Here is a 23,399-nt window from a genome sequence, read left to right on the forward strand (position 1 = left end):
CAAATGCTGGGCTTGCAGGTTTGTGCCACCATACTTGATTCTTTAGTTAACTTTTTAATGTCATGTAGATGTTTATTGCTTGCTGCTTTTTGGGGTTTGAACTCAGGGCCTTGTGCTTGCAAGGCAAGTGCTCTGATGCCATTTGAGCCACTCCCCAGCCCCTTCTAGCTGCTTTTGACTGAGTCTTTGTTCAGTTTGGAAAAGAATTATTCTATTGAGGGAGGTATGGTATAGTGTCCTGAACATTAACACTCACTTGGTAGGTGGTTCCTGGTAGGGGTAAATGAATTGAAATGCTATACTAAGAGTCTTCCACCTTGATTTGTTATCTTGGAGTTTGATTTTCTCCTACTTGAGTATGATTTGCTGATAGAGGTATCACCCTTCATGGTTTATAGCCCATTCCACTGATTACTTGATTTTTAAAAAGCATAAATTTGTTTAGAAGGAAGGCCTTTGTGTTGATATTGCTTTGACATATTTAAGCTAAACATATTTAACATAGCTTAAGTTGCTATTTGATTTTATTTATTTTTGTGGTGCTGACAATTGAACCTAGGACTTTTTGCATCCCCAGTCCATAATTTGCTGTTTTATTTTATTTAAAAATTTTTTTTGGTGGTACTGCTTGATAAGCAGGTGTTCTATTTCTTGAGCCATGCCTCCAGCCCAAGAAGAACATTTTTGAAGGAACAATTTGAGGAATTTTAATACAGACTGTATATTAGGCAATATTTTATCAAAATTAAATTTCTTATATGTGCCAATTGTGTGGTTATATAAGTACCCTTTTTATAGAGATACATACTGTTTTGGTTTTTTTTCCCCCCATACTATAGATTGAACCCAGGGCCTCATGCATGCTAGGCAAATACTCAACCATTGAGTTATATTCCTAGCTCAGATTTTTTTTGTGGTGAAGTGTCTGTAACTAATTTTCAAAAGATTCTACCAAAATAATTATCTCTGTATACAGAGAGAAGTAAAGTAAATGTGGCAAAATGGTAACAGTTTGAGACTATATTTAAAGAATATATGAATATTCATTACATTATTTCTTTCAGCATTTTAGTAGATTTGAACTTTCAGAATATACATTCAAAGAAAAAGAACTAGTAAAAAAGAAAAAAATGAGAAAAGTCAAAGTAGTGAATATGTAAATTCAGAAGTTATTTGAAAATAGGTCCATTGTCAGTGTGAACAATGACAAAATTAAGTATTTATGCAAATGTTTGTGATCCATTAACCTTGAGCTTAGTGAAAAAATACTGAAGGAGACCACTATACTAAAATTCTTTTTATTTTTTTTCAGTATAGACTATGGTAGAAGAAAAAGAAATGCTTTTAGGATTCAGGTAGAAAAAGGTGAGTTTTTTTAGTGTTAGAGCTGGGTTGTCAATAGTTACAGAGAGAACTATTTTAGCCGACGGCATTTTTTTGTTTGTTTCAGTGTTCAGCATAATTAGCAGTGAGAAAGAACTTAAGAATTTAACAGAATTAGAAGAAGTTCATCTGGCAAAAAGAGCAAGACAACGTGAAGAGGATAATGAGTAAGTATTTCAAATTTTTTTTCCTTCCCTAAAATGAAACATTCATACCTGGAAAGCTTTCAGTGGTTCTTCATTGCCAACAAGATGCTGCATAATAACTAAACTCTCCACACATTTTTTCCCAGCTATATTGAATGCCCAGGGTCCCCCAAGTTTACATCTATACTTATATCGGTCTGAATTTTCTTTTTTTCTTTATTTTTTATTCTGAAACCAAGTGATTGTATATGCCCCAGGATAGTCTTGAACTCTTGGGCTGATATCTCAGCCTCCAGTACTTGTGACTATAGGCACCTTATCACCACGACTATCTTTTTTTTTTTGTATAAAGTATGGCTTTATTTCTGGACTTGCAGTTCTACTCCATTTGTCTGTATGTCTGTCCTTCATGCCAGTACTCCAGCAGTCTGTTTTTGGTGGGAGAACTGGGGTTTGAACTCAGGGCTTCATGATTACAAAGCAAGTGCTTTACCACTTGAGTCACACATCCAGTTTGTTTTGCTCTGGTTATTTTGGAGATGGAGTTTCACAAACTATTTGACTTGGTTGGCCTTGAACCACAGTCCTCCCAAGTAGCTAGGATTGCAGGTGTGAGTCACTGATACTCAACTGTAGTCTTTTTTAATTTTAATTTTTTTTGTGGTACTGGGATTACACCTAATGCCTCAAGCTTGCTAAGCAGGCGCTGTACCACTGAGCTACACCCCCACCCCTGAATGTTCTCTCTCCTTTTGCAATGTCTTTGTCAGGTTTTGGTATTAGTGCTATACTGGCCTCATAGTTGGGAAGTGTCCCTCTTGTTCTCTATTTTATGAAAAAGAATTATGAAAATTCTTAAGTGTTTTAAATTCATCTAGAGTTCATCTGGGCTTGGACTCTATTTTTTCAAAAGGAGCTAACATTTTATTTTTAAATTCAGAATGTCTGAGAGAGAAAGCATTTTTGACTACTATAAAAGTTTATTTTATAAAACATTTAGTATGAAAATGTGTATGATCCAATTTTTACTTCATAGTAAAACAGGCCCTTGGAGAGCGGACATGGGTTTTTCTTCTGAGCAGTCATTATTTAAACTCCTTCCAAGGATTCTAACATGATGATACTATTTCCTTGTATTACCACCATTCCAGTGTTGTTTTGTCGCCCACTAGTTGCCATCTCCACATACTCACCTATCGTAAGATTCAAATGGGATCAAATCCCTGCAATATTCCTTGAACATATCTGCCATCATTTAATTTCAATGACAACTTCTTGTGCATATTTTTTTTAGCTTGAGAGGGTGTGTTTTATTCATGGTGTCTACTTGGTGGGCTTGGAGCTGCTTTGAAGTGGAGCTTGCGGCCTCCCTTACCTGGTCTCTTCTTTTTATGAAGAATTTTGATAAATTTTAACTTTGCTAGATATAATTGCTCCTTATATCTTTTTTTTTTATTGTTTTATTATTCATATGTGTCCTTCTATCTTTTTCTTATTGTCAATTTTGGTAGATGGTGTTTTTAAAATAATTTGCCTGTGATCCCAGCTACTGGGGAGGCAAAAATAGGAGGATCTTGGTCCAGGGTCAGCTCTGGCAGCCAGTACCACAAAAAACAGGGAGAGAGGAAGAAACTTGTCATATGTAACATGTGTAGTTTGTTAGTATAATGCTTTTTTAGTTGTCTAAACTATAGAAGAGCATATAGTATAATATTCTCTATACTACAAAAGAGACTCCTAATGTCTGTAGGATCTGTGGTCGGACTCCTTTACACATTTTTTTGGTAGTACTAAGAGTTTAAATTCAGGATCTTGAGCCATGCCTCCAGCCCTTTTTGCTTTTTAGCTATTTTCCAGATAGTATCTCACTTTTTGCTTAGGCCAGCCTGGACCATGATCCTCCTACCTATAGCCTTCTGGTAGCTGGGATGTCAAGTGCCTGTTACCATACCTGGCTTATTGGTCAATATGAGGTCTCAATAACTTTTTGCTTGGACTGGCCTTGAACATCAGCCCTTCCAATCTCTGCCTCTCAAGTAGCTGAGGTTACAGGCATTGGCCACTGAGCCCGTCTCCTTTTCACTCTTTTTTTTTTTTGGTGGGCAGGGGGTTTGAACTCAGGACTTTGTGCTTGCAAAGTAGGTGCTCTACCACATGAGGTGCACCTCCAATCTATTTTGCTCTGGTTATTTTGGAGATGGGAGTATCTCTATTTGTCTGGTCTGGTCTTGAACAAAGATTCTCCCCATCTCAGCCTCCCAAGTAGCCAGGATTACAAGCATGAGCCCTGCTCCCTTTTCACTGTTTATATATGAATCTTTTTCATTTGCATGTACCATAATTTTTTTGTTGTTGTTGGTACTGTGGTTTGAACTCAGGGCCTACACCTTGAACCACTCTGCCAGCCCCTTTTTGTGAAGGGTTTTTTTGAGATAGAGTCTCAAGAACTATTTGCCCTGGCTGGCCTTGAAACCATGATCCTCCTGATTTCTGCCTTTCTCTACACATCTCATTTTTTTTTTCTCTTTTTGGCTATACTAGGATACACTCAGGGCACTTGCTAGGTAGGCACCCTATCTGAAAAAACAATTGGAGCAACGAAGCCTGGGGAGTGTTTCACTCAGTTGGTAGAGACTTTACCTATCCCAGTACTTCCAAAAAAAATCACATCTTTGTAAAGACATTTCATAGCATTCATATAAATATTTTTTTACTTAGGAAAAGTCATTTCTTATTTAAATATCTTTCAAAGAAACCATTAAATAATAGCTGAGTGTCATAGTTACTTGAAATTATTAACTACCAACTTTGATATTAGTTTGTAGTTTGGTAACCAGTTTGTAATTTTAGTTGTTAAACTTCTCTGTTGTTATTATGTGAAACGATCTTGGCTCCTTCATTCCTCCTGAACATACTTGGAGAAGTAGCATTTGGTTCCATGGCTCAGGTTATTGACTGTGAATTTGTTTTTCAAAGGGCTTACTTAATAGTTTGCTGAAATATTTCCTCTTCCTGAATCTGATATTCCTAAATTGAGGCCTTTGGATTAATGGAAATTTGTATTTCATTCTATTTTTTGCTAGGGTAAAGATAACCGCAATTTCTTAAGCATTTACTATATGTTGAGAACTTTGCAAGGATTCATTTAATTCTTTAATCATCCCATGAGATAGACATTACTTATTATCTTTTATAAATAAGAAAGCTGACACTCAAGAGACATTGAATTCAGGCTTCTTACTGATAAACTGGATTTTCAAATCCCAGTTCATCTTTGTTCCAGATCTTGGACTCTTATAACCACCATAATATTTTGCTTTAGTATATATGTTTGTTTTGGGGAATGATTTTTTTTTTTTTTTTTTTAGGATACAGGGGAAAGCCTTTAAAATGTTTTTCCTTTTTTTTTTAAATTAAGGTATACTGAAAGTTATTCTGATGATGATTCAAATGTGGAAGATTACCCAGATCCACAGGTAAACCAAACATTTAATGGGCCTTTTTCTTTTTTTTTAATAATTATGATGATCCCTTCTTAGGAAAAAAAGTCACTAACAAGTAGAATGAGAGACCTTGAACAGCTTTATCAGTATATAATTGAATACTTCCTAAGCATATTATTAATGATGTATTAGTTATCTTTCCAGTATTTGTGTACATAGTAAGTTATGCAGGGAAATAGAAAGGGAAAAAAATACCAAAAGTAAGGGCAGATGGAATAGAAAATGAATTAATAGTAAAAATGGAGGGCGAGGATTTATTTTCTCCTAGGCATTACTGATGAATACGTTTAAGTAATGAGATATGGCAGTAATATATCCAGTTATATATAACTGTCGTCCATTTTTGTCGCTTGGTAAATTAGGTCTTGAATTTATTAAAGTAATGATGATACTCAGTTCTATTTGATCCAGTTTTGAATTGATGGTATGCTAGTGACTCATTGATTACCAGTTCATTTTCATGCTTGCTTCTGGGATGTTTTTTAAAAAAGCAACAGTGCTTATTTGATTTTATTTAATCACTAATTATGAATTGGTGCATCTTTTTGAGGAGTAAATTCTTGTTTGGGAATCATCTTATTGTGAACATCTACATATTCTGAATATAAATGTGAGAGAAATTGTTGAAAGCATAATGTACAAAATTTATGGTATAGGTAATGAAACTTTTTATGAATACCTTGTGAGTAATTTATGCTAAAATTGTGTTTCTATCAGTCAGCCAATCATATGAACAGTTCCCTGCTCTCTTTATATCGGAAAGGAAATCTTGATTCTATTCCAAATACTCCAGAGTTGGAGCAAAAAGAAACTTCAACACCATGGCTTACTTCTAAAACAGGCTCCATTCCTTTGAAGACCTCTGCCAGAGAATCTGAGGGAGGATGGTTTATTGACAAAATCCCAGATGGAAAGGAAGACAGTTTATTCTTGGACCTATCAGATAAGAAAAATATTCGTAAGAAGCCAGTATCTGAAATAAAGGTATTTTCATAGTGAAATTTTAGCCTCATGGAGTTAACATTATTTACACTGAATATAGTATAAAGTAAATACTTATTTTATGTGTATCTTTGAAATAAGGTCACTTCACACTTCAGCTTTCATTACCATCTTAGTCCAAACCTCTCTTTTTTCTTTAACCATGAAATACACTTCCAACTGGAGTGTGTGCCCTTTCTTGTTCCCCTAGTTAATGCTTCATACTGATAATCTTTTTTATGAGTTAAGTCAGGCCATTGCCATTTGTGTTTGTCAGACTTCATCGCTGTGGCAAATAGCTGAGAGAAACGATAATAATTGTTGGCTCATAATTTCAGAAGTCACAGTGCGTAGGTGACTGGCTGCATTGATTTTTGGCCTGTAGTGGAAGGGTGTGGTAGATCAGAGCTGCTCACCTCATAGGGCCAGGAAGCCGAGAGGAAGGAAAGATCAAGGTCTCAAGATACCCTTCGAGGACATGCCTTCAGTGCCGCCTCCAACTTGCTCCCACCTGCTAATAGTCCATTCAGCATGTGAGGCCCTAGGTTCAGTGCTCAGCACCCCCCTTCCCCCCCCAAAAAAAAGCTTATTAAATGAATTGTTTCTATTTTCTGTTTTTAAACGTGGCTACTAAGAATATATAAAATTATGTACGTGACTTTTACAGTATTTCTCTTAAGCAGCGTTAAGAGAACTATTGTTGGTTTTTAAGCAACAAACCCTTGATTTGACAAACCTTTTCAAATTTAATGGGCCTCTTCCAGATACCTTCGCTTTAATCCACTTTTGGGAAGAACTTGACTTTGTAAGTTGTCCTTTTCTTGGCTGTCAGTGCAGCTCTATAGCCATATTTAGTGAGTCATCAGATATCAGATAAACACGTATGGTATGAAACACCAATGATGAGAGGACTCAATGGAAATAAAAGATGATATTAGTGTTCTAAATTGAGGAGCTCATAGTTCAGGAAAGAGACATAGACAAATCAAGCACTCAAATACAAAACAGATTATATTAGCCTATAATACAGCTACAAATGCGGTGTTTTGGCAATGTGAGGAAGATATGAAATGTAACTGGAAGAACCTGGAAGGACAGTTTTCAAATGTTAGGATTTAAACTGAACTTTAAAGTTTTGGGAAAGAAGGACCACAGCAGAGAGACTCTTTGAGCAGAGAGGTTGGGAATAAGTGACAAGTGCAAGTGCTCTTCAGGAATGGATTTTTTTGTATAATGCCCATCTTCAGAAAACATTAGCAGTATAATTTTAAGCATAGTATATTTAAGTTTTTTTTTTTCCAGGATTCAAAAGATTCTTCTCCTCTGGAGAATGATAAAAAAAGGAAAAACAGACTAAAGGGCAAAGGAAACAAAAGGAAGAAAGAAGACCTTCAGGAAATAGATGGAGAAATAGAAGCTGTCCTGCAAACAAAAGGTTAGATGGGGGTCTTATGGGTAGCAGTGGTGTGTGTGCTTTGAGAGAGGCACGTTTTCAAGGTACAGAAACATTCATTGAAAAATATTTCTAGGTGGAGTGGCTCAAGTGGTAGAGCCCCTGTCTAACAAATGTGAGGCCCTGAATTTAAAGTTCAGTGCTGCCAAAACCAACCAACCAACAATTAAACACCAGAAACAAATATGTTGAATGCTTAATTATGAGTTTGTCACTAATTTTTTTTTTAACTTCCTTCCTTTCTTTTTCTTTTTTTTGGTTTACCAGCTAAAGCCAGGGGGCTGGAATTGCAGGTGTCCATTGTGAAGTTTGAAGATGTTGGAGGCAATGATGCAACATTAAAAGTTAGTTAAAATTCATAATTTCACCTGAGATGGGTATATTGGTAACCAGTTATACAAACAAAGCCTACCTCTTCATTTCTAATACGAAATGGGAATGTGAGAAGGCAAACCTGACCTGTACCCCTCAGGAATTGAGAGAAAGAAACATACTGTTCTCAGTCTTTTCATCTTTTTAATTATAGTGCACATAAGATACATTCTTTATAAGTAATCTTGTTCTAACAGTATTGATAGTAATGAGTACAATTTATTTTTAGTGTCTACTCTGTTCCAGTTACTATGTTAGTTACTTTTCATGGTCTTTAAAGTAGATATTTTTACAGCTTAGGGTTTAGAAGCACAGAAGTTAATGTAAAGTTATGTAGCTGGTTCCAGAGCCAGGATTAAATCTAAGCCTAAAGCCTGTTCTCTTGTGTACTCCATTTTGGTGCTCCAAAGAATAGGACATTTCATGCTTTTATTTTTTCTATCTTGAGATGCGGAAGACATCTTTTGTGCTTATTCCCTGCCTAGGAAGTTTGCAAGATGCTCATACACATGCGTCACCCGGAGGTATACCACCACCTGGGCGTAGTGCCCCCTCGTGGAGTTCTCCTTCATGGGCCACCAGGCTGTGGGAAGACATTACTTGCACATGCAATTGCTGGGGTGAGGCTTGCTGACACTCATTGCTTTTTTTTGTTGTTACTGTTTGTTTTTTCTCCAGTTAACCTGGCATCTCTCAGGAGGAGAATATGGTCAGTGAGAAATGATCCCTTTTATTTTTGGACACAGGTTCTTGCTTTGTAGCTCTGGCTGGCCTCAAACTCTTCATCACCATGCCTCAGCATCTTGTGATTACAGATATGTACCACCATGCCTTCCTTATTTACCTCTTTCATGCACCTATTGGTGGGATTGTTTTTTCTCCAGTGAATACCTGTATTGTATATGACAAAGGTTGGGTGGGAAGCAAAATAATATAACTGTAAAAAATCCTTTTTAAAAACATAATTTACATTTATTTCCTTTTCCCTTTATCCTAATAGTTTTATTTATTTTGATTTTGGTGGGACTGGAGTTTGAACTCAGGGCTTTGCACTTGCAAAGCAGGTGCTCTACTGCTTGAGCCACACCTCCAGTCCATTTTGTTTTCGTTATTTTGGAGATGGGGTCTCATGAACTATTTGTCCTGGCTGGCCTTGAACTGTGATCCTCCTTATTTCACCCTCCTCAGGAGTTAGGATTATGGGCATGAGCCACTGGTGCTGGGCATAGATTTTTTTAAATAGTGTTGTTTTTGTTTTTTTCAGTCTCATGCTTGCCAGGCAGGCACTCTGCCACTTGAGCCACTCTACCAGCTCTGTTTTGTGTTGGTTATTTTTGAGATGGGGGGGTCTCAAAAACTATTTGCCTAGGCTGGCTTCAAACCAACCTCCTCCCAATTAGCTGGGATTACAGATGTGAGCCACTGGCACCTGGCTAAATAGTGTTTTTTCATTGAACCCACACACAAAGGTAAAGTTCCTTTGAAAATTACTCATTTAAAAAAATGTAATTTTGTTGGGGAAATTGATAAGGAGATAGTAGGAGGGTTAAAATTTGAATATTTGGTCATTTTTTTATGTATTTGTGCACAGGAACTTGACTTGCCAATTCTGAAAGTGGCTGCTCCAGAGATTGTGTCGGGAGTTTCTGGAGAGTCTGAGCAGAAGCTTAGAGATTTATTTGAACAAGCTGTGGTGAGTCAGCTAATGACATTAAAGTTCCTTCTTTGATTTGTTACCTCATTCAAGCACCATTCTTTTGTAAACCTGGTAATTTTCTGTGCATGGTGACAGATATTTAAAGTAGATTTAATGATGCAAACTGTTGGGTAAATGATCTCCTTCATTTGAAATCAAACATAAATGAAACCAAACATAATTGGTGAGAAGTTCTAGGTTGTCATAAATCCAGTAAGTTATGTGTTGAAAATATATACCCTTATTTCATTCCCTTTCTCCAATTTAGGTTTGACCAAAAAACTTCTTAGCAATGTGAAAATGGTTACATTTAGGGTTATTACATTACAAAAACAACCATAAAATGCTAAGATAAACTCTTACTTGTATAATCGAACCTGAGAAAAGAAAATTATCTTACCAGAGACAGAAATTCTGGATTGGATTTTGTCCTAATTGTAATTTGTGTTACTAAAATTTGGAAGATGATACTTGCATGCAATTAAAGTTTTATCTTCAGCATAGTACAGTGATTAAATGTGTGTATTTTAAGTGAGAAAGATGGGTTCAAATCCTGTGCCATCATGTGTCATGTCGGAGAAGAGACTTAACCCTTCTACCCTCAATTTCATACCAGTAAACTGGGGTAATAATAATACCAAGATCTCATGGGGTTATTGAGAGTATTGAGAGGTTTTTTTTTTTTTCACAGGACTGGGGTTTGAATTCAGGGCCTCTCACTAGACAGGTGCTCTACTACATGAGCCACTTCACTAGTTTTTTTTTGTGTGTTGAGTATTTTTGAGATAGGGTCTTACAGACTACTTGCCCAAGCTGTGATCCTCCTGATCTCAGTTTCCTGAGTAGCTAGGATTACAGGCGGGAACACATTTTTTTTTTTTTTGAGATAGGGTTTCACTTTGTTGCTCAGGGTGACCTTGGCCAAGTGATCCTCCTGCCTCAGCCTCCAGTGGGGCTGGGATCATAACACTGTGCCCTTGTACCTGGTAACAGAAAATTTTTATAAAATCTTTCATAGCAAGAGCACTGTATTAGCCATGACATTTTGCGTATTTGAACACACACGAGCCATCACTGTGCTAAAACTAAGAAGTGATAAAAAGTTTATTATTTATTTTTTTGGCAGTATTGCACTTGCTAGGTATGCACTCTACCACTCAGGTACACCTCCATCCCAAAAAGTTTGTCTTTGTTTGTATTCAACATATATATTAACTTTGCCAGTGTATATACTAGAACACAGCCAATACAGTACTAGAAACTGATGTGAGATTAGAAGAAAAATTGTATTTTAGCAGTAATGAAGAGAAATATTTTAGGATAGCAAGAAAGGAAAGACTATTTATTTGGTTTCTTGTGTAGACTGACAAGGAAAAAAGTGTGGGCAGCACAAGGAAGATGCAGAGAAAGGGCAAGAAAGGCAGTGTGCAAATTTTTCCTAAACATGTCCCTTCATTTTGTTAAATTGGCACACAAAGCTAGAGAACAAGTAGTAAGTTTTGTGTGGGTGGTAATCACAGTGATGAATACAATTAAAAGAGATAAATGGCATCTTTATTTAGGTCATTACTTCTGTTTAAGGCTCTATAAATCACTATTGAGCCAGTACAGTACCTAAACAGTAGGTATTCACCCTTCCTTCCTTGCTCCCTTCTTCCTTAATCAAAGTAGTATGATGAAGTAAGTGTATTAGAGAGAAAACAAAGAAATCAAATCAAACCAAGTGGTTCTTTTCAGAAAGCAATGCTTTCTTTGTTAAATTTTGATGATTAAAATATATTTCTTTTTTTTCCATTCAGTTTTCTAGGTCACTAACAGATGCTAATATGCTGGCTTTTTTTTTTTTTTTTTTTTGGGTGGTACTGGTATTTGAACTCATGGCCTCATGCTTGCTGGGCAGGTGCTCTACAACTTGAGCCCCTCTGTCAGCTGGGTTGGCTTTTGAGACCTTTGCTTTCTATAACTTAACTCTTTTTTAACTGACGCAAAAGTCATAAGGTACTGGATGATAAACATCATGGGGAAGATTGGGGAATAGAGCCATGGGCCAAATAGCTGTCCCTTGAGTGTAGTTTTGTGATGTCTTAGCTAGGCCCAACAGTCTTTTAGCATAATCAGTGTCATGACTAATCATTGAATGACTTAAGAATGATTTAATTTTCTTTAAATTTTTTCATTTATTTAAATTCTTATCTTTCCTTTTTGTGATATAATATGCATGACATAAAAATTACTATTTTAGCTGTTTTTTTAAATATACAGTCTAGTGGCATTAAGTACATTCACATTGTTGTGTAACCATCACCAACACTACCTCCACTTAAAAATGGTTAAAATAAGGCTGGCGGAGTGGCTCAAGTGGTAGAGTGCCTGCCTAGCAAGATTGAGGCCCTGAGTTCAAACCCCAATACCGCCAAAAAGAAAAAAAAGGTTAAAATATTAAAATTTGCGTATTTTAACTACAGTTAAAACAACAAACTTCTGGTGCTTCTTAAGCTCCTCTTACAGTAGATTCAGAAGAAAAGGTTGGTCATTTTTATGTTGGTAGAAACACTCAACATTTGAGCAGACTTGAATTTTCTAAATTAAAGCTTTTAAGGTTAATGTTTATATTCCATAGCATAACAAATATGTCTGATTTACAAAAGATTTTCAAAAGATGTGTCAAAAAACATGGATTGATTGAAAACACTGTAGAAGTGCTGCTCTATCTGTAGTCTGTCACTGTCTTCTTTTAAGCATTCTGGTTCTCATAAGATGTAAAAACCAGAAGTAACACACAGTGAACTGCCTTCATGATTTTTTTGATGGATGATCCTTGAACTATAAAATTCTAAAGAAGATTTATGTATAACTGTGTGTATACATATACACGTACATACATACATATAAAAAACTATATATAACTGCATATAGGGAATATATTTATAGTTTTCTTTGTGTGATATTTTTATTTCTAGTTGAATGCACCCTGTATTATTTTCATTGATGAAATTGATGCTATTACTCCCAAAAGAGAAGTTGCTTCAAAAGATATGGAACGAAGAATTGTAGCCCAGCTCCTAACCTGCATGGATGGTCAGTTTAAAATAATGAATTCATTTTAAGATTATACTTCCTAAAATAGTGTAAGTCATACATGAAGGTATAAAACATTTAAACAGTAAATCTTACAGTATAAGAGAAAAGATTTTTGTCACAAAAGATTATGCCATCATTTTAATTTTTAAGTGTACCATAGTTACCTTTAATACTTACATACATAATATTTACAATTTTGTTTTGCATTTTACAATTCTGGGGTTGCACCATATGCATTGTTCTACAACCTCTACTGTATGTCCCTTAAGAATGTGCCTTGGACCAGTAGAGTGTCGGCCTAGCAAGCACAAGGCCCTGAGTTTAACCCCCAGTACCAACAAAAAATAAGAAAATGTGGTTTTGGGCTGGAAGCATGGCTCAAAAGCAGTAGAGCACCCACCTGGTAAGTGTGAGGCCCTAAGTTCAAACCCCACTACTGCAAAAAACTCTTGGAAATGTTGCCATTTTAATGCATTTATGCATTTATATTTACTTCTTTTTAACTGATATATAGTATTGTTTAGATTAGATTTACTATATTGTATTTAGGAATCCTCACATTGATAGATACTGAAGTTGTTTTCAACTTTTCCCTTTGCTATAAGCTGTGGGGAATATCCTTAAAAGAGCCATTTTGGTGCATATGTATTTCTTCTGTAGTAACAGCAAGAAGCTAAGTTGATAGTTGAAGAGTATACATCTTAAATTTTCATAGGAAATGGCTAATTGCCCTCCATGAAGACTGCAGTTTACATTCCACTATTGCTATGTGAGAGCCTCTCTGATACTTGACAGTACTTAAAGTTATCAGTTATTTTAATTTCTGCCAATCTGATTGCTTAAAATTGGTATCTTTTAGTTTGATTTCCCTGATTACCATTGAGGTTGTGCCTCTTTTCCATATTTCTGTATCATCTCCAAAGTCCATTTTCTTATTCATTGTTCTATTGAATTGTCTTTTTTTTTTTCAGTAGCTTAGTGGTGGAGTGTTTGTTTAGCATGTATGAGGCCCTAGGTTGATTCTAGCGCTGAAAAGAAAATAAAGTTGATTTGGGGTACTTTTTAAATATATTATGGAAACAGTTCCTGTGTTAAATATGTTAAAAGTATGTTTTCCATGTCTGTAATTTGTTTTATAATTTTATTTAATGGTTGCTAGGTACAAATTTGGAGAACTTTTTGGGACTTGATTTTACCTATGTGGAAATGGCACATTTTGTGTTTTGTGTACAAAAAATTTGAAGTAGTACATACTTGTATTCGTTATGGTGCCAGGTTGCAGATTGCTTATTCTGCTGTTGTATTTATTTTTTGTGGTACTTAGGATTGAACCTAGGGCCTAGCATATGCTAGACAAACTCCCATGAGCTACATGCTCAGCATCCCCCTTTACTGTTCTGTTTTTAAATTAAAAAAATTTTTTTGATGGTACTGGAACTTGATCTCAGGGGCCTTATATTCTCTAAGCAAGTACTCTTAACCACTGGAGCCACTTGAGCCACTCCCCTCAGCCTTTTTTGCTTTAGCTTGTTTTTTAGATAGGTTCTTGTGTTTTGCCTGTGCTGACCTTGGACTTCAATCCTCCATACCTCTGCCACCTTAGTAGTTGGAATTACAGGCATGTACCTTCACACCCTTTTTGTTTTTCTTTTTTAATGGGACTGGGGTTTGAACTCAGGGCTTTGTATTTGCTAGGCAGGCACTCTACTACTTGAGCCATACTACCAACCTGCCTTCCCCCCACTTTTTTTTTTCTTGCCAGCTGGCCTTGAACTGTTATCCTCCTATTTCTACCTCCCAAATAGGTGGGATTACAGGCATGAGCCTCCATGTTTGGCCCTTTTTTTTTTTTTTTTATGTAAAACTTTCCAGCCATGTTTTTCCTGTTAGCTAAACAGTATTCTACAATAACTTCCTCATGATTTATTCAGAATCTTACTACCTTATTTCCTGTGAGGAATATAACCTCTTTAATCCTGTTTCAGTTGAGGGAAATAAATACTTAGAAAAGACAACTTTGAATCCTACGTTCTATCCATTTCTATAAAAATCCGTTTCTAGAGTAAGCCAGAGCACCTTAGACTATTCTGTACCCATCTGAAGTTGATTTCACCATCGTTCTGAAACAACATTGCTGTCTTCCCCAGACTGTGTTGCTGGTTTTCTCACCTTTTGTAGTTGTGTCGTGTGTGCCACTTCTGCTTTCATTCACACTACTTCTGTGTAGAACTTCATTAACTTCTACCTCTGCATTTTAAAGTCATATTTGTTCCTTTAGGTTTTTCTGAAGTGTTCCCTGTTCCATTGAGCCCTCCCTTATCCCTCAGTTGAAATTCATAATGTCACTGGTCAAGTGCATACTATGTCTCATGTGGGGTAAAAGTCAAACATAGACTAGTTCTGAAGCAAAAGCAAACAGCAAGTTTAATATAGAGAGGCAGTACAGTAGGCCACTCAATAGACAGAGCAGTGTGGCTTAAATGTCAGGAGAGAACAGTAGTTGTCTACCCCAAAGGTAGAGTAGCTCTTTGGTTTGGGGGTTTTGGGCATTTATGCCCTTTCAGGTTTGCCCTGCCTGAAGTCAGATGTAGTGAAGGGGTGAGGGTCAGACATGCTCAGTTGCTCTTTATGGTTTCTCATACATTGTAAGTCTCATTAGTGTTTTGGGATTTTTTTATTTGTTTGCTTTTTGTTTTTGTTTTTGTGGTACTGTGGTTTGAACTCGGGGCATTGAGCTCTACCCCTTGAGCCACATCCTCAGCTCATTAGCATCTTAAAATTCCACTCAGGAGTGTGTGTTTTACTATGATAATGAAGCAAATGTTATTATCTCGCAGGAGTCTTTGCTTATATGTTCACCCTGTTATGGAAAATTTAGGACTCCCCTTAGAGTGGAATGGAAGCACAGATGTAAAGGATCAAAAGGTTTGTTCTAGTCTTCAAGCCTCAGGGAGCTAATAATTGTCACATCTGTAGTCTTAACAGATTGAGTGTAGACAGGTGAGGTGCACCTTGTGGTTTTGCAGTTCTGCCATATGCTCTATTTTTCCTTGTTAACACCTTCCCTTATCTTACCATAGTGCATTGTTTATCCTAACTGTAATTATGCTTCACAAAACTTCTCTTACATCCTGTTTTTTTAATTATACACTTAATATTTCTCACTAAATTGTGAATTGCTGAGAGCAAAGTTTGTATTTATCTTCCTCACACTTTACATATTAGGCATTTAATACATATAATAATATATATATATATAATGTATATATATATGGGTCCAAATGTGTAGTATATTTTCTCTATTAAATAATTTTTGTTACCATTATGCCCTCATTGTGTCTGGTTCTCACTAGATCTGAATACTGTGGCAGCTACAGCTCGAGTTCTAGTCATCGGAGCTACTAATCGACCAGATTCATTAGACCCTGCTTTGAGACGTGCTGGAAGGTTTGACCGAGAAATATGCCTAGGTATTCCAGATGAAGCATCCAGGGAAAGGTATATTCTTGTAGCATGTTTGTCACTATGTCATCCAAACCAAATGCTTTAAAAGTAAGGGATGAGAAATACCATGTAGTTAGCTAGCTTACTTGCTCTTTCTTTTTTTCTTTCTATCTTTCTCTGTTTCTGAAATTGATTTGGAAAGGAAAAAAAGCCCACATAAATTAATTAAAACAACTTACTCATCAATAGGATAATTGTTTCAAGTTGTGTTTTCAGTAGTGATCATGAACTCATGTATCCATATTCATTTTTCTGATCGTGTTAACAATGACTTGCTTTTTTTTGTTGACTCACCAGCTTAGGGACAGTGTTTGGAGCTATGAAATAGAGTAGTGCCATTTGATCCCACATACAGTTTAAGTCTGAGTACATAGTTTAAACCTATTGCACTAACCTGCTTAGGTCTCATGATAAGACAAAGATTGCCAGAGAATGTTTGCTGTAAGGCCAGGTTTTCCTAGTAGTTGGGGTTGAATGATATAAGAGCAACAAATGCCCACCAATACGAAGCACTCTTCAGGTAGTAGAAATGTGAAGAAATGTCACATTTATAATGGCTTTTGCCTTAAGTTAGTGGCACTAAAGCAGGCATTCATAATTATCACCTTAGGAAAAAAGTAAATAATGAGAGGAGATAGTCAAGACAGTGCAGGAAGAGGTGAGGAAAGCACTGTGGGTGGAAGAAAGGCTGAGATGGCCCTTGTAGCTTCAAGTTTTTTTTCTTTTTTTGATTGCTTGACATTTTTGACTTAAGCCATTGAGTTGATTTCATATATGTGTATTATATTCTTGTATATATTGCATATTATACTCCTGTATGTATTATGTATATCTATAAGTATAATCTTTCAAGAGTTAACCATCCAGGTTTGTTTGTTAACACATTTATACCTGCAGCAAAGTAATTTAAGTTCCTTGTATTTATTTATTAGCAAACATGTAGAACAGTTGGGCATGGTGGTGCACACCTGTAATCCCAACACTGCAGAAACTGAGGGAAGAGAATCATGAATTCAAGGCCAGCCTGGGCTACATAGCCACACCCTGCCTTAACAAATACATAGAACATATTATACGGATATATACCACACTGACAGGTATTGCGTAGACTGTAAGGAGTTAAAAGTTCCTACTTTAAAGGTACTTACAATATAGTATAAGAAATAAGTGGTTTACAAGTCTTCTGGTTATTGATGAACTGGTGGACATCTGTTTTCTCTTTGGACATTCACCCTAATTACTACGAAAGATAATTGCAAGGTTGGTAGACAATGGGATGTAAAAAGAGAAGTTGTTTTGTTTGTTTTAGGGTAAGAGAAACTTGAGTATGTTGAAGTGTTGAAGGAATAAATGGGAGGTTTGGGGATTCGGTGCTTATGTGTATTGTTGGCCTTACAGTGAGGTTACTTCCTTTGATATGATAGTAAAGGGGAGAAGAAAGGGTTATTAGTGCAGTACTGGAAAACTGAGTGTTTCCTCTGTGAATTAAAAAGTGAGATTCTAGCCGGGCACCAGTGGCTCACGCCTGTAATCCTGGTTACTCAAGAGGTAGAGATCAGGGGCATCGCAGTTTGAAGCCAGCCTGGGCTATTGGTTCGCGAGATCCTATCTCAAAAAAACCCTTTACACAAAAGGGCTGGTGTAGTGGTTCAAGGTGTAGGCCCTGAGTTCAAGCACCATTACCACCAAAAAAAGAAAAAAAGTGAGATTCTCTGATCAAAGGAAGATGGATAGTGGATGATGGATTAGAGTTTTGCAGAGAATGAAGGTCTGAAATTATTCTCTGAAATAATTTGAGATGAGCTAGTTAGAATAACAGTATTGTCACACTTCAAAATTGAGGTATAGAACACTACCAGTAGACCTGGTTTTATGATTTTTCCTCTCCAGTAGCATTCATCAGTTAGGTCTAGGCAAAGAAAAAGTAGAAATTTAGGATTTAGATAATTGAAAAGTAGACTCTGAAGTCTGGGCTGTAAAAATAGTATTTGATAAGAAGGTGGTAGTAAACAAGAAGAACCTAGGAAGGTCCAGTCCAATAATTGGTGAGTGGGAGTATTAAGTACTAAACTATAGCATAGAGGATTCTGAGCAAAGAGTAAGGTATTTTAAATGGTGATTTCAGAGGTCATCAAGGTCCAGGTGATGATAAGGTTCAGGTATGACTGGAAGAAAAATGGTGTGGAGAAGAGACCAGGTTAGGCAGGACTGGGCTGGAGGGGCAGTAAATGGATGCTGAGACTTTAAGCCAGTCTCAGCTTTGCCTGCTAATATTCTTTTGCCAAGCTTTAGTTTATTTGTAATACAGCAGTAATAATAACGATAGCAACAACAACTTTACCTGTAAAATGCTAAAAATACCTTAGCTTCATGGCTTTTTGTGAGAACTGAGTTAATATAACCTAGCAGTGTCCAACACAGGAAAAAAAAATTTTAATGTGCTGGGAATTAAGCCCAGTGCTTTGCACATGCTGGGCAAGTGCTGTACCACTAAGCATATCCTCAGTCTTACAAAAAAAAAAATTTTTTTTTAAGATAGCTGCTGTAATTCCAGTTCTTGTTGCTGTAAAACAAACCATACCAAAACTAGTGGTCTAAAATAAGTCATCACATTCCCTCATTATTTCTGTGAAATAACAGTTTAGAAAGTTCTGAGTCAGATGGTTCTGGTCTTGAGCTGGAGCTTAAGTTTACTTTATGGTCCATAAACTTGGAGCTTCCGTTCCCTGGTTCAGTTTCATTAGAGTGCAGATTTCTGGTGTTCTGTTGGTTAAAAGGAGGGAGAGCAAATGGAGTCTTGATACTTCTCATGCAGGTTTTCAGGTAATTTTTCTGGTTTTGGTTCCCTGTCTTACTTGGTCATGTCCAATTTTGAGTCTTTGGAGTTCCAATCAGGCAAATATGCTTGTTTCTCATTAGTGCATCTCTATGCAAAAGTTAATTTTACTGAGCCCCCTCTGCTAGGTCAATAGACCACTCTCCATCAATCATCTTCATAAATTGTGGTTCAGGATTAGAGATAATTAAATATTTGTTTATACTGTTTACAAATGAGTGCTTCAGTAAATAAATAAAGTGATGCAGAAGAATTCCAAATAATTTTTGACGATGCATAACCCTAATGGAAGTGGATTGTAACTGCCCACTCATTAAGTGTGAGCTGTGATACCAGAGCACAGTTTGGGAAGGCTGAGGAGAAGAGTTTAGTGAAAAACCTTTCAAACCCTGTCTCACACTAGGCAGCCACAGTAGACATGTTGACAGTATGTATCCTTGATATGGTGTGATGAGAATGGCATTTTACCTCTGTGGTCTTCTTCCCCAAAACACATTTACTGGTGAAATCATGAGAAAAATACCACACAAGTCCCATTTGAGGGTCATTTTATAAAATGCTGGACCAGTAGTCCCAAAAACTGTCCTTAATAATGTGAACTGTCTTTACAATAATTCTGTAAATCTAAAACTCTTTAAAATTAAGTTTACTTAAATAATTAGCTAAAAGTCTTTCTGTTTGTAAGTCAAATAAATTATAAAACTTAAGCCATTTATTTTAGGAAATCCCAATATTTTGAATCTTTTTAGGGTTTTGTAGTCATTAGTATATCACCTAGAGCTGACTTAGAAAGATCCAAGTTAGATGACCTTTCTGTTTGTTAGTAAAATAAGCATACACTAGGAACTTTCCTTGACCATCCCATATCAGCATAAACACCTTCCTCTATATAGTGTCAAACAAAAGCCTACAGTCTGAGATAAGTGGCTTAATGACTACTTAAAAATAAAGAATAACCAACCCCTGGGCAACATGACAAAATGCTGTCACAAAAAAAAAAAAGTAGAAGCCAGGTGCAGTGACCCATAATGTTGTCCCAGCTACTTAGGAGGATGAGGCAGGATTACATGCGCCCGGGAGTTCAGGGCCAGCCTGGGCAACATAACAAGACTCTGTCTCTTGAAAGTGAATGACTAAGTGAGTAAGTGAATGAAAGAATGACTATTTACTGACCCTCCTAATGGCACGTTCTCTGTAGTACTTTTAGAATAGCTTGAGGGGAGTAGAGTACAGATAATCTCCTGGTGTTTTGGCCATGGAGTTTGTGCTTCCATTTCTTGTTCTTGTCCTTTTAGACTATAACTAAGAAAAGGATGTTACTTTCTGTTAGCCATTTTTCGTATCATCCAAAGTTTTCTTGGTATTTGTGTGTATAGCAGCATATTGGGTAAGTGTCTTTTAGAAATAGGCTTATTGTGGAATCTTTTCTTGGTTCCCATTTTTAAAGTACTTGTGAGTGAATTCTTTTTCATTTGTCAGTAATGCTGATCTTTTCTTTTTTACTTAACATGATCCCAAATGATTTTTCTATAATTTATTAATTATAGAATTCTATTAGCTTAACATTTGAAAATATTAGCCTCCTCTACAAATTTGGAAGATTCAAAATGCATTTGCTTAGCCTTATTAATTTTTTTTATTGGTGTTTGAACTCAAGGCCTTGTGCTTGTTAGGCAGTCACTCTCCCACGTGAGTCATGCAATGCCCCCAGCCCTTTTTGCTTTAGTTACTTTTCAGATACGGTTTCATGTTTTTCCTCTGGTGCCTATAATGTGATCCTCATATTTATGCTTCCTGCTTATCTGGGATGACAGGCACAAGCCACCATGCCCCACTTTATGTATTTATTTATCTATTTGTTCATTTAGGTGGGATTGGGGTTTGAACTCAGGGCTCCATACTTGCAAAGCAGGCGCTCTACCACTTGAGCCATATCTCCAGTGCATTTTTCTCTGGTTATTTTGGAGATGGGGTCCTCGAACTGTGATCCTTCCCATCTCAGCCTCCCAAATAGCTAGGATTACAGGTGTGAGCCACTAGCACCCAGCAATAATAATTATCTAGAAGTCCAGTTTTCATTGATATATACCATAACCAACTGCCAAGTTAGGTTGAACAAAAATTTTCATACATGCAGTACAGGGGATGGGCACACACAGTTGGTAAAGGTGAAGTTGGAGAAACAGCTACCTAATATAAAACTGTATATTAAAGTGTTTTATCAAGTTAACTTTTGGTGATAAAAAGAATTCATGGTTTATTTAAATATGAGGCTTCTCTTTCTGGTAAGTATCTGTTTTATTTACTCTAAAAGTACCCCACAAGTTATTTATCTTATTTCCTTGGTAATATTGTAAAAGTCTTGTTAAAGATAGCATTTTAGAAATAATAGTTGTATTTCTTACAACCCTTAACATAGTTCCTACCAAGCAGATTTTTACCATAATTCTTTGTGGAATAAGTTTGACATAATAGTGATTTAGTATTTGTTGAGTGAATGAGTTATTAGATCTTTTCTCTTGTTTGTTTGTTTTTGAGATGAGGTTTCACTATGTAGCCCAGGTTGGCTCAAATTCACAATTCTCCTCTCAGCATCCCAAGTGCTGGCGTTAACAGGTGAGGCATGTGCCACCATGCCTAGTGAGAAGTTTTTTGTTTTTTGGGGGTGCTGCGGATGGAACCCAGGGCCTTGAGCATGCTAGGTAAGTACCACTGAGCTACACCCCCAGCCCTTTATTTGGTCTTACGTAGTACTCATTATGATACCATTTCAAATAAATATATTTGTGGACTTGTTTTTACTAACAGATTAGGAATCTGAACTTTTTTTTCTGTCTTTTCTACAGAATACTTCAAACTTTGTGTCGAAAACTGAGACTTCCTGAAACTTTTAACTTCGGTCACTTAGCCCACTTAACACCAGGCTTTGTTGGTGCTGACCTAATGGCACTCTGCCGAGAGGCAGCCATGTGTGCAGTCAATAGGGTCTTGATGAAACTACAGGAGCAGCAGAAGAAAGACCCTGAGATTGAAGGTTTGCCATCTGAAGGAGGACAGGAAAAAAGTCTGGGAACTGAACCCAGTCCTGAAACACAGGTGCTTTTGAATGTTTTTTGTGTTACCTTAAATTCAAGGAAGTGTCCGTATGGTTGAGTCCTTACAGAGTAAGTTTCCCAGCTCTTGTTAGGGCATTGGTGTTTTTTTGTTTTTTTTTTTTTTGAACTCAGGGCCTCATGCTTGCTAAGTAACATGCTACCACTGGAGCCGCTCCACCAGTCCTTTTTTGTGATGGGTTTTTTAATTTAATTTTATTTTTTTCAGTGGTACTAGGGTTTGAACCCAGGACCTCACACTTGCTCAGCAGGCACTCTACCACTTGAGCCACTTCGCCAGCTGTGATGGGTTTTTTTTGAGATAGGGTCTCATACAGTATTTGCCTGGGGCTGGCTTAGAATTGTGATCCTCCTGATCTCTGCCTCCAGAGTAGCTTGGATTACAGGTATGAGCCATTGGCCCATGTGAAGTTTATTTTAGGGGATGGACTGGGATAGTTTGAAGACATAACCGTGTCCTCATCCCTATCGGTACTAAGCTCTGGAGAATAGTTGTTGGTTGTGTGAGAGTGAAGAAAAACATTTATCAGTCTAAGGTCAGTGTTACTTTTTTTTTTTTTGGGAGTTTGAACTCAAGGCCTTGTGCTTGCTAGCACTTCACCACTTCAGCCACATCCTCACTCTTTATGCTTTAGATTTTATTTTTCCGTTAGGGTCTTGTCTTTGCCCAGGGCTGACCTTGGATCTAGTCATTCTACCTCTGCTCCTGCATAGCTGGGATTACAGATATGTGTCCCCAAGCCTGGTTTGTTTGGAGATGGGGTTTCCCTAATTTTTTTTACTTGGGCTGAACTTACACTGCATTCCTCCCATCTTCGACTTCCATGTCATGTGCCACCATGACAGGCTCAGTCTTGGCTAAGTGGTACAGTTTTGAATAAGTCATGAAATCTCAATATTTATATAACATTTTGTAGTTTGCACAGATGACTTCTAAACATTATGTGATTTGACCTGTATAACCTTGTGAGGAAAATACTAATTTTCCTGTTTTGTCATCAAAGACACTAAGTTGAAGAGGTGACTTGCCCAAGACAATATGTCATCTACAGTGCAGGAACTTAAAAATCCAAGCCTTTTGGTTTTAAACCATTTAGTTTTTTTCCTTATTTATCTCAAATCAACATTATTTCTGTTAAAATTAATAAACTAATTTCTTTCTATAATACTGCTTATAAATTATGATTTTTATCTTAAAAATAGGGTTTTTTTAGATTGAATTACTCTGTTACTTTTTTATACCTGCCCTTTCATGCAGTAAATCTGCCTTTGAAGTTCAGTGTTCATAGGAGAATAGCCTGCTGTGCACTTGGTTGATAAGTGATTAAAAA

The 23,399-nt window shown here is 36.6% G+C and overlaps 1 protein-coding gene and 1 pseudogene across 7 annotated transcripts in view; one reads left to right on the forward strand and one right to left on the reverse strand.

The window, feature by feature from the left end:
- Positions 1 to 23,399, forward strand: part of Nvl (nuclear VCP like) — a 76,427-nt gene that overhangs the window by 12,683 nt on the left and 40,345 nt on the right. For 5 of the 7 annotated variants that reach the window (XR_002213009.2, XM_074048882.1, XM_020174135.2 and 2 more), the window contains 11 exons: positions 1,313 to 1,365; positions 1,451 to 1,550; positions 4,948 to 5,005; positions 5,750 to 6,016; positions 7,316 to 7,448; positions 7,734 to 7,810; positions 8,324 to 8,458; positions 9,430 to 9,531; positions 12,495 to 12,612; positions 15,969 to 16,113; positions 21,802 to 22,051. Coding sequence is in view for 6 of the 7 variants with exons in the window: in XM_074048882.1 (XP_073904983.1) it covers positions 1,313 to 1,365; positions 1,451 to 1,550; positions 4,948 to 5,005; positions 5,750 to 6,016; positions 7,316 to 7,448; positions 7,734 to 7,810; positions 8,324 to 8,458; positions 9,430 to 9,531; positions 12,495 to 12,612; positions 15,969 to 16,113; positions 21,802 to 22,051 (1,438 nt within the window). In the remaining variant the exon portion in view is untranslated. The remainder of the gene's footprint in view (positions 1 to 1,312; positions 1,366 to 1,450; positions 1,551 to 4,947; positions 5,006 to 5,749; positions 6,017 to 7,315; positions 7,449 to 7,733; positions 7,811 to 8,323; positions 8,459 to 9,429; positions 9,532 to 12,494; positions 12,613 to 15,968; positions 16,114 to 21,801; positions 22,052 to 23,399) is intronic. The other 2 variants (XM_020174136.2, XM_074048881.1) reach the window with 1 other exon arrangement.
- On the reverse strand, positions 2,514 to 2,812 carry LOC109693075 (small nuclear ribonucleoprotein G pseudogene; annotated as a pseudogene).

Source organism: Castor canadensis, chromosome 11 (genome assembly GCF_047511655.1).
Source record: "Castor canadensis chromosome 11, mCasCan1.hap1v2, whole genome shotgun sequence".
Taxonomy (NCBI): Eukaryota; Metazoa; Chordata; class Mammalia; order Rodentia; family Castoridae; genus Castor; species Castor canadensis.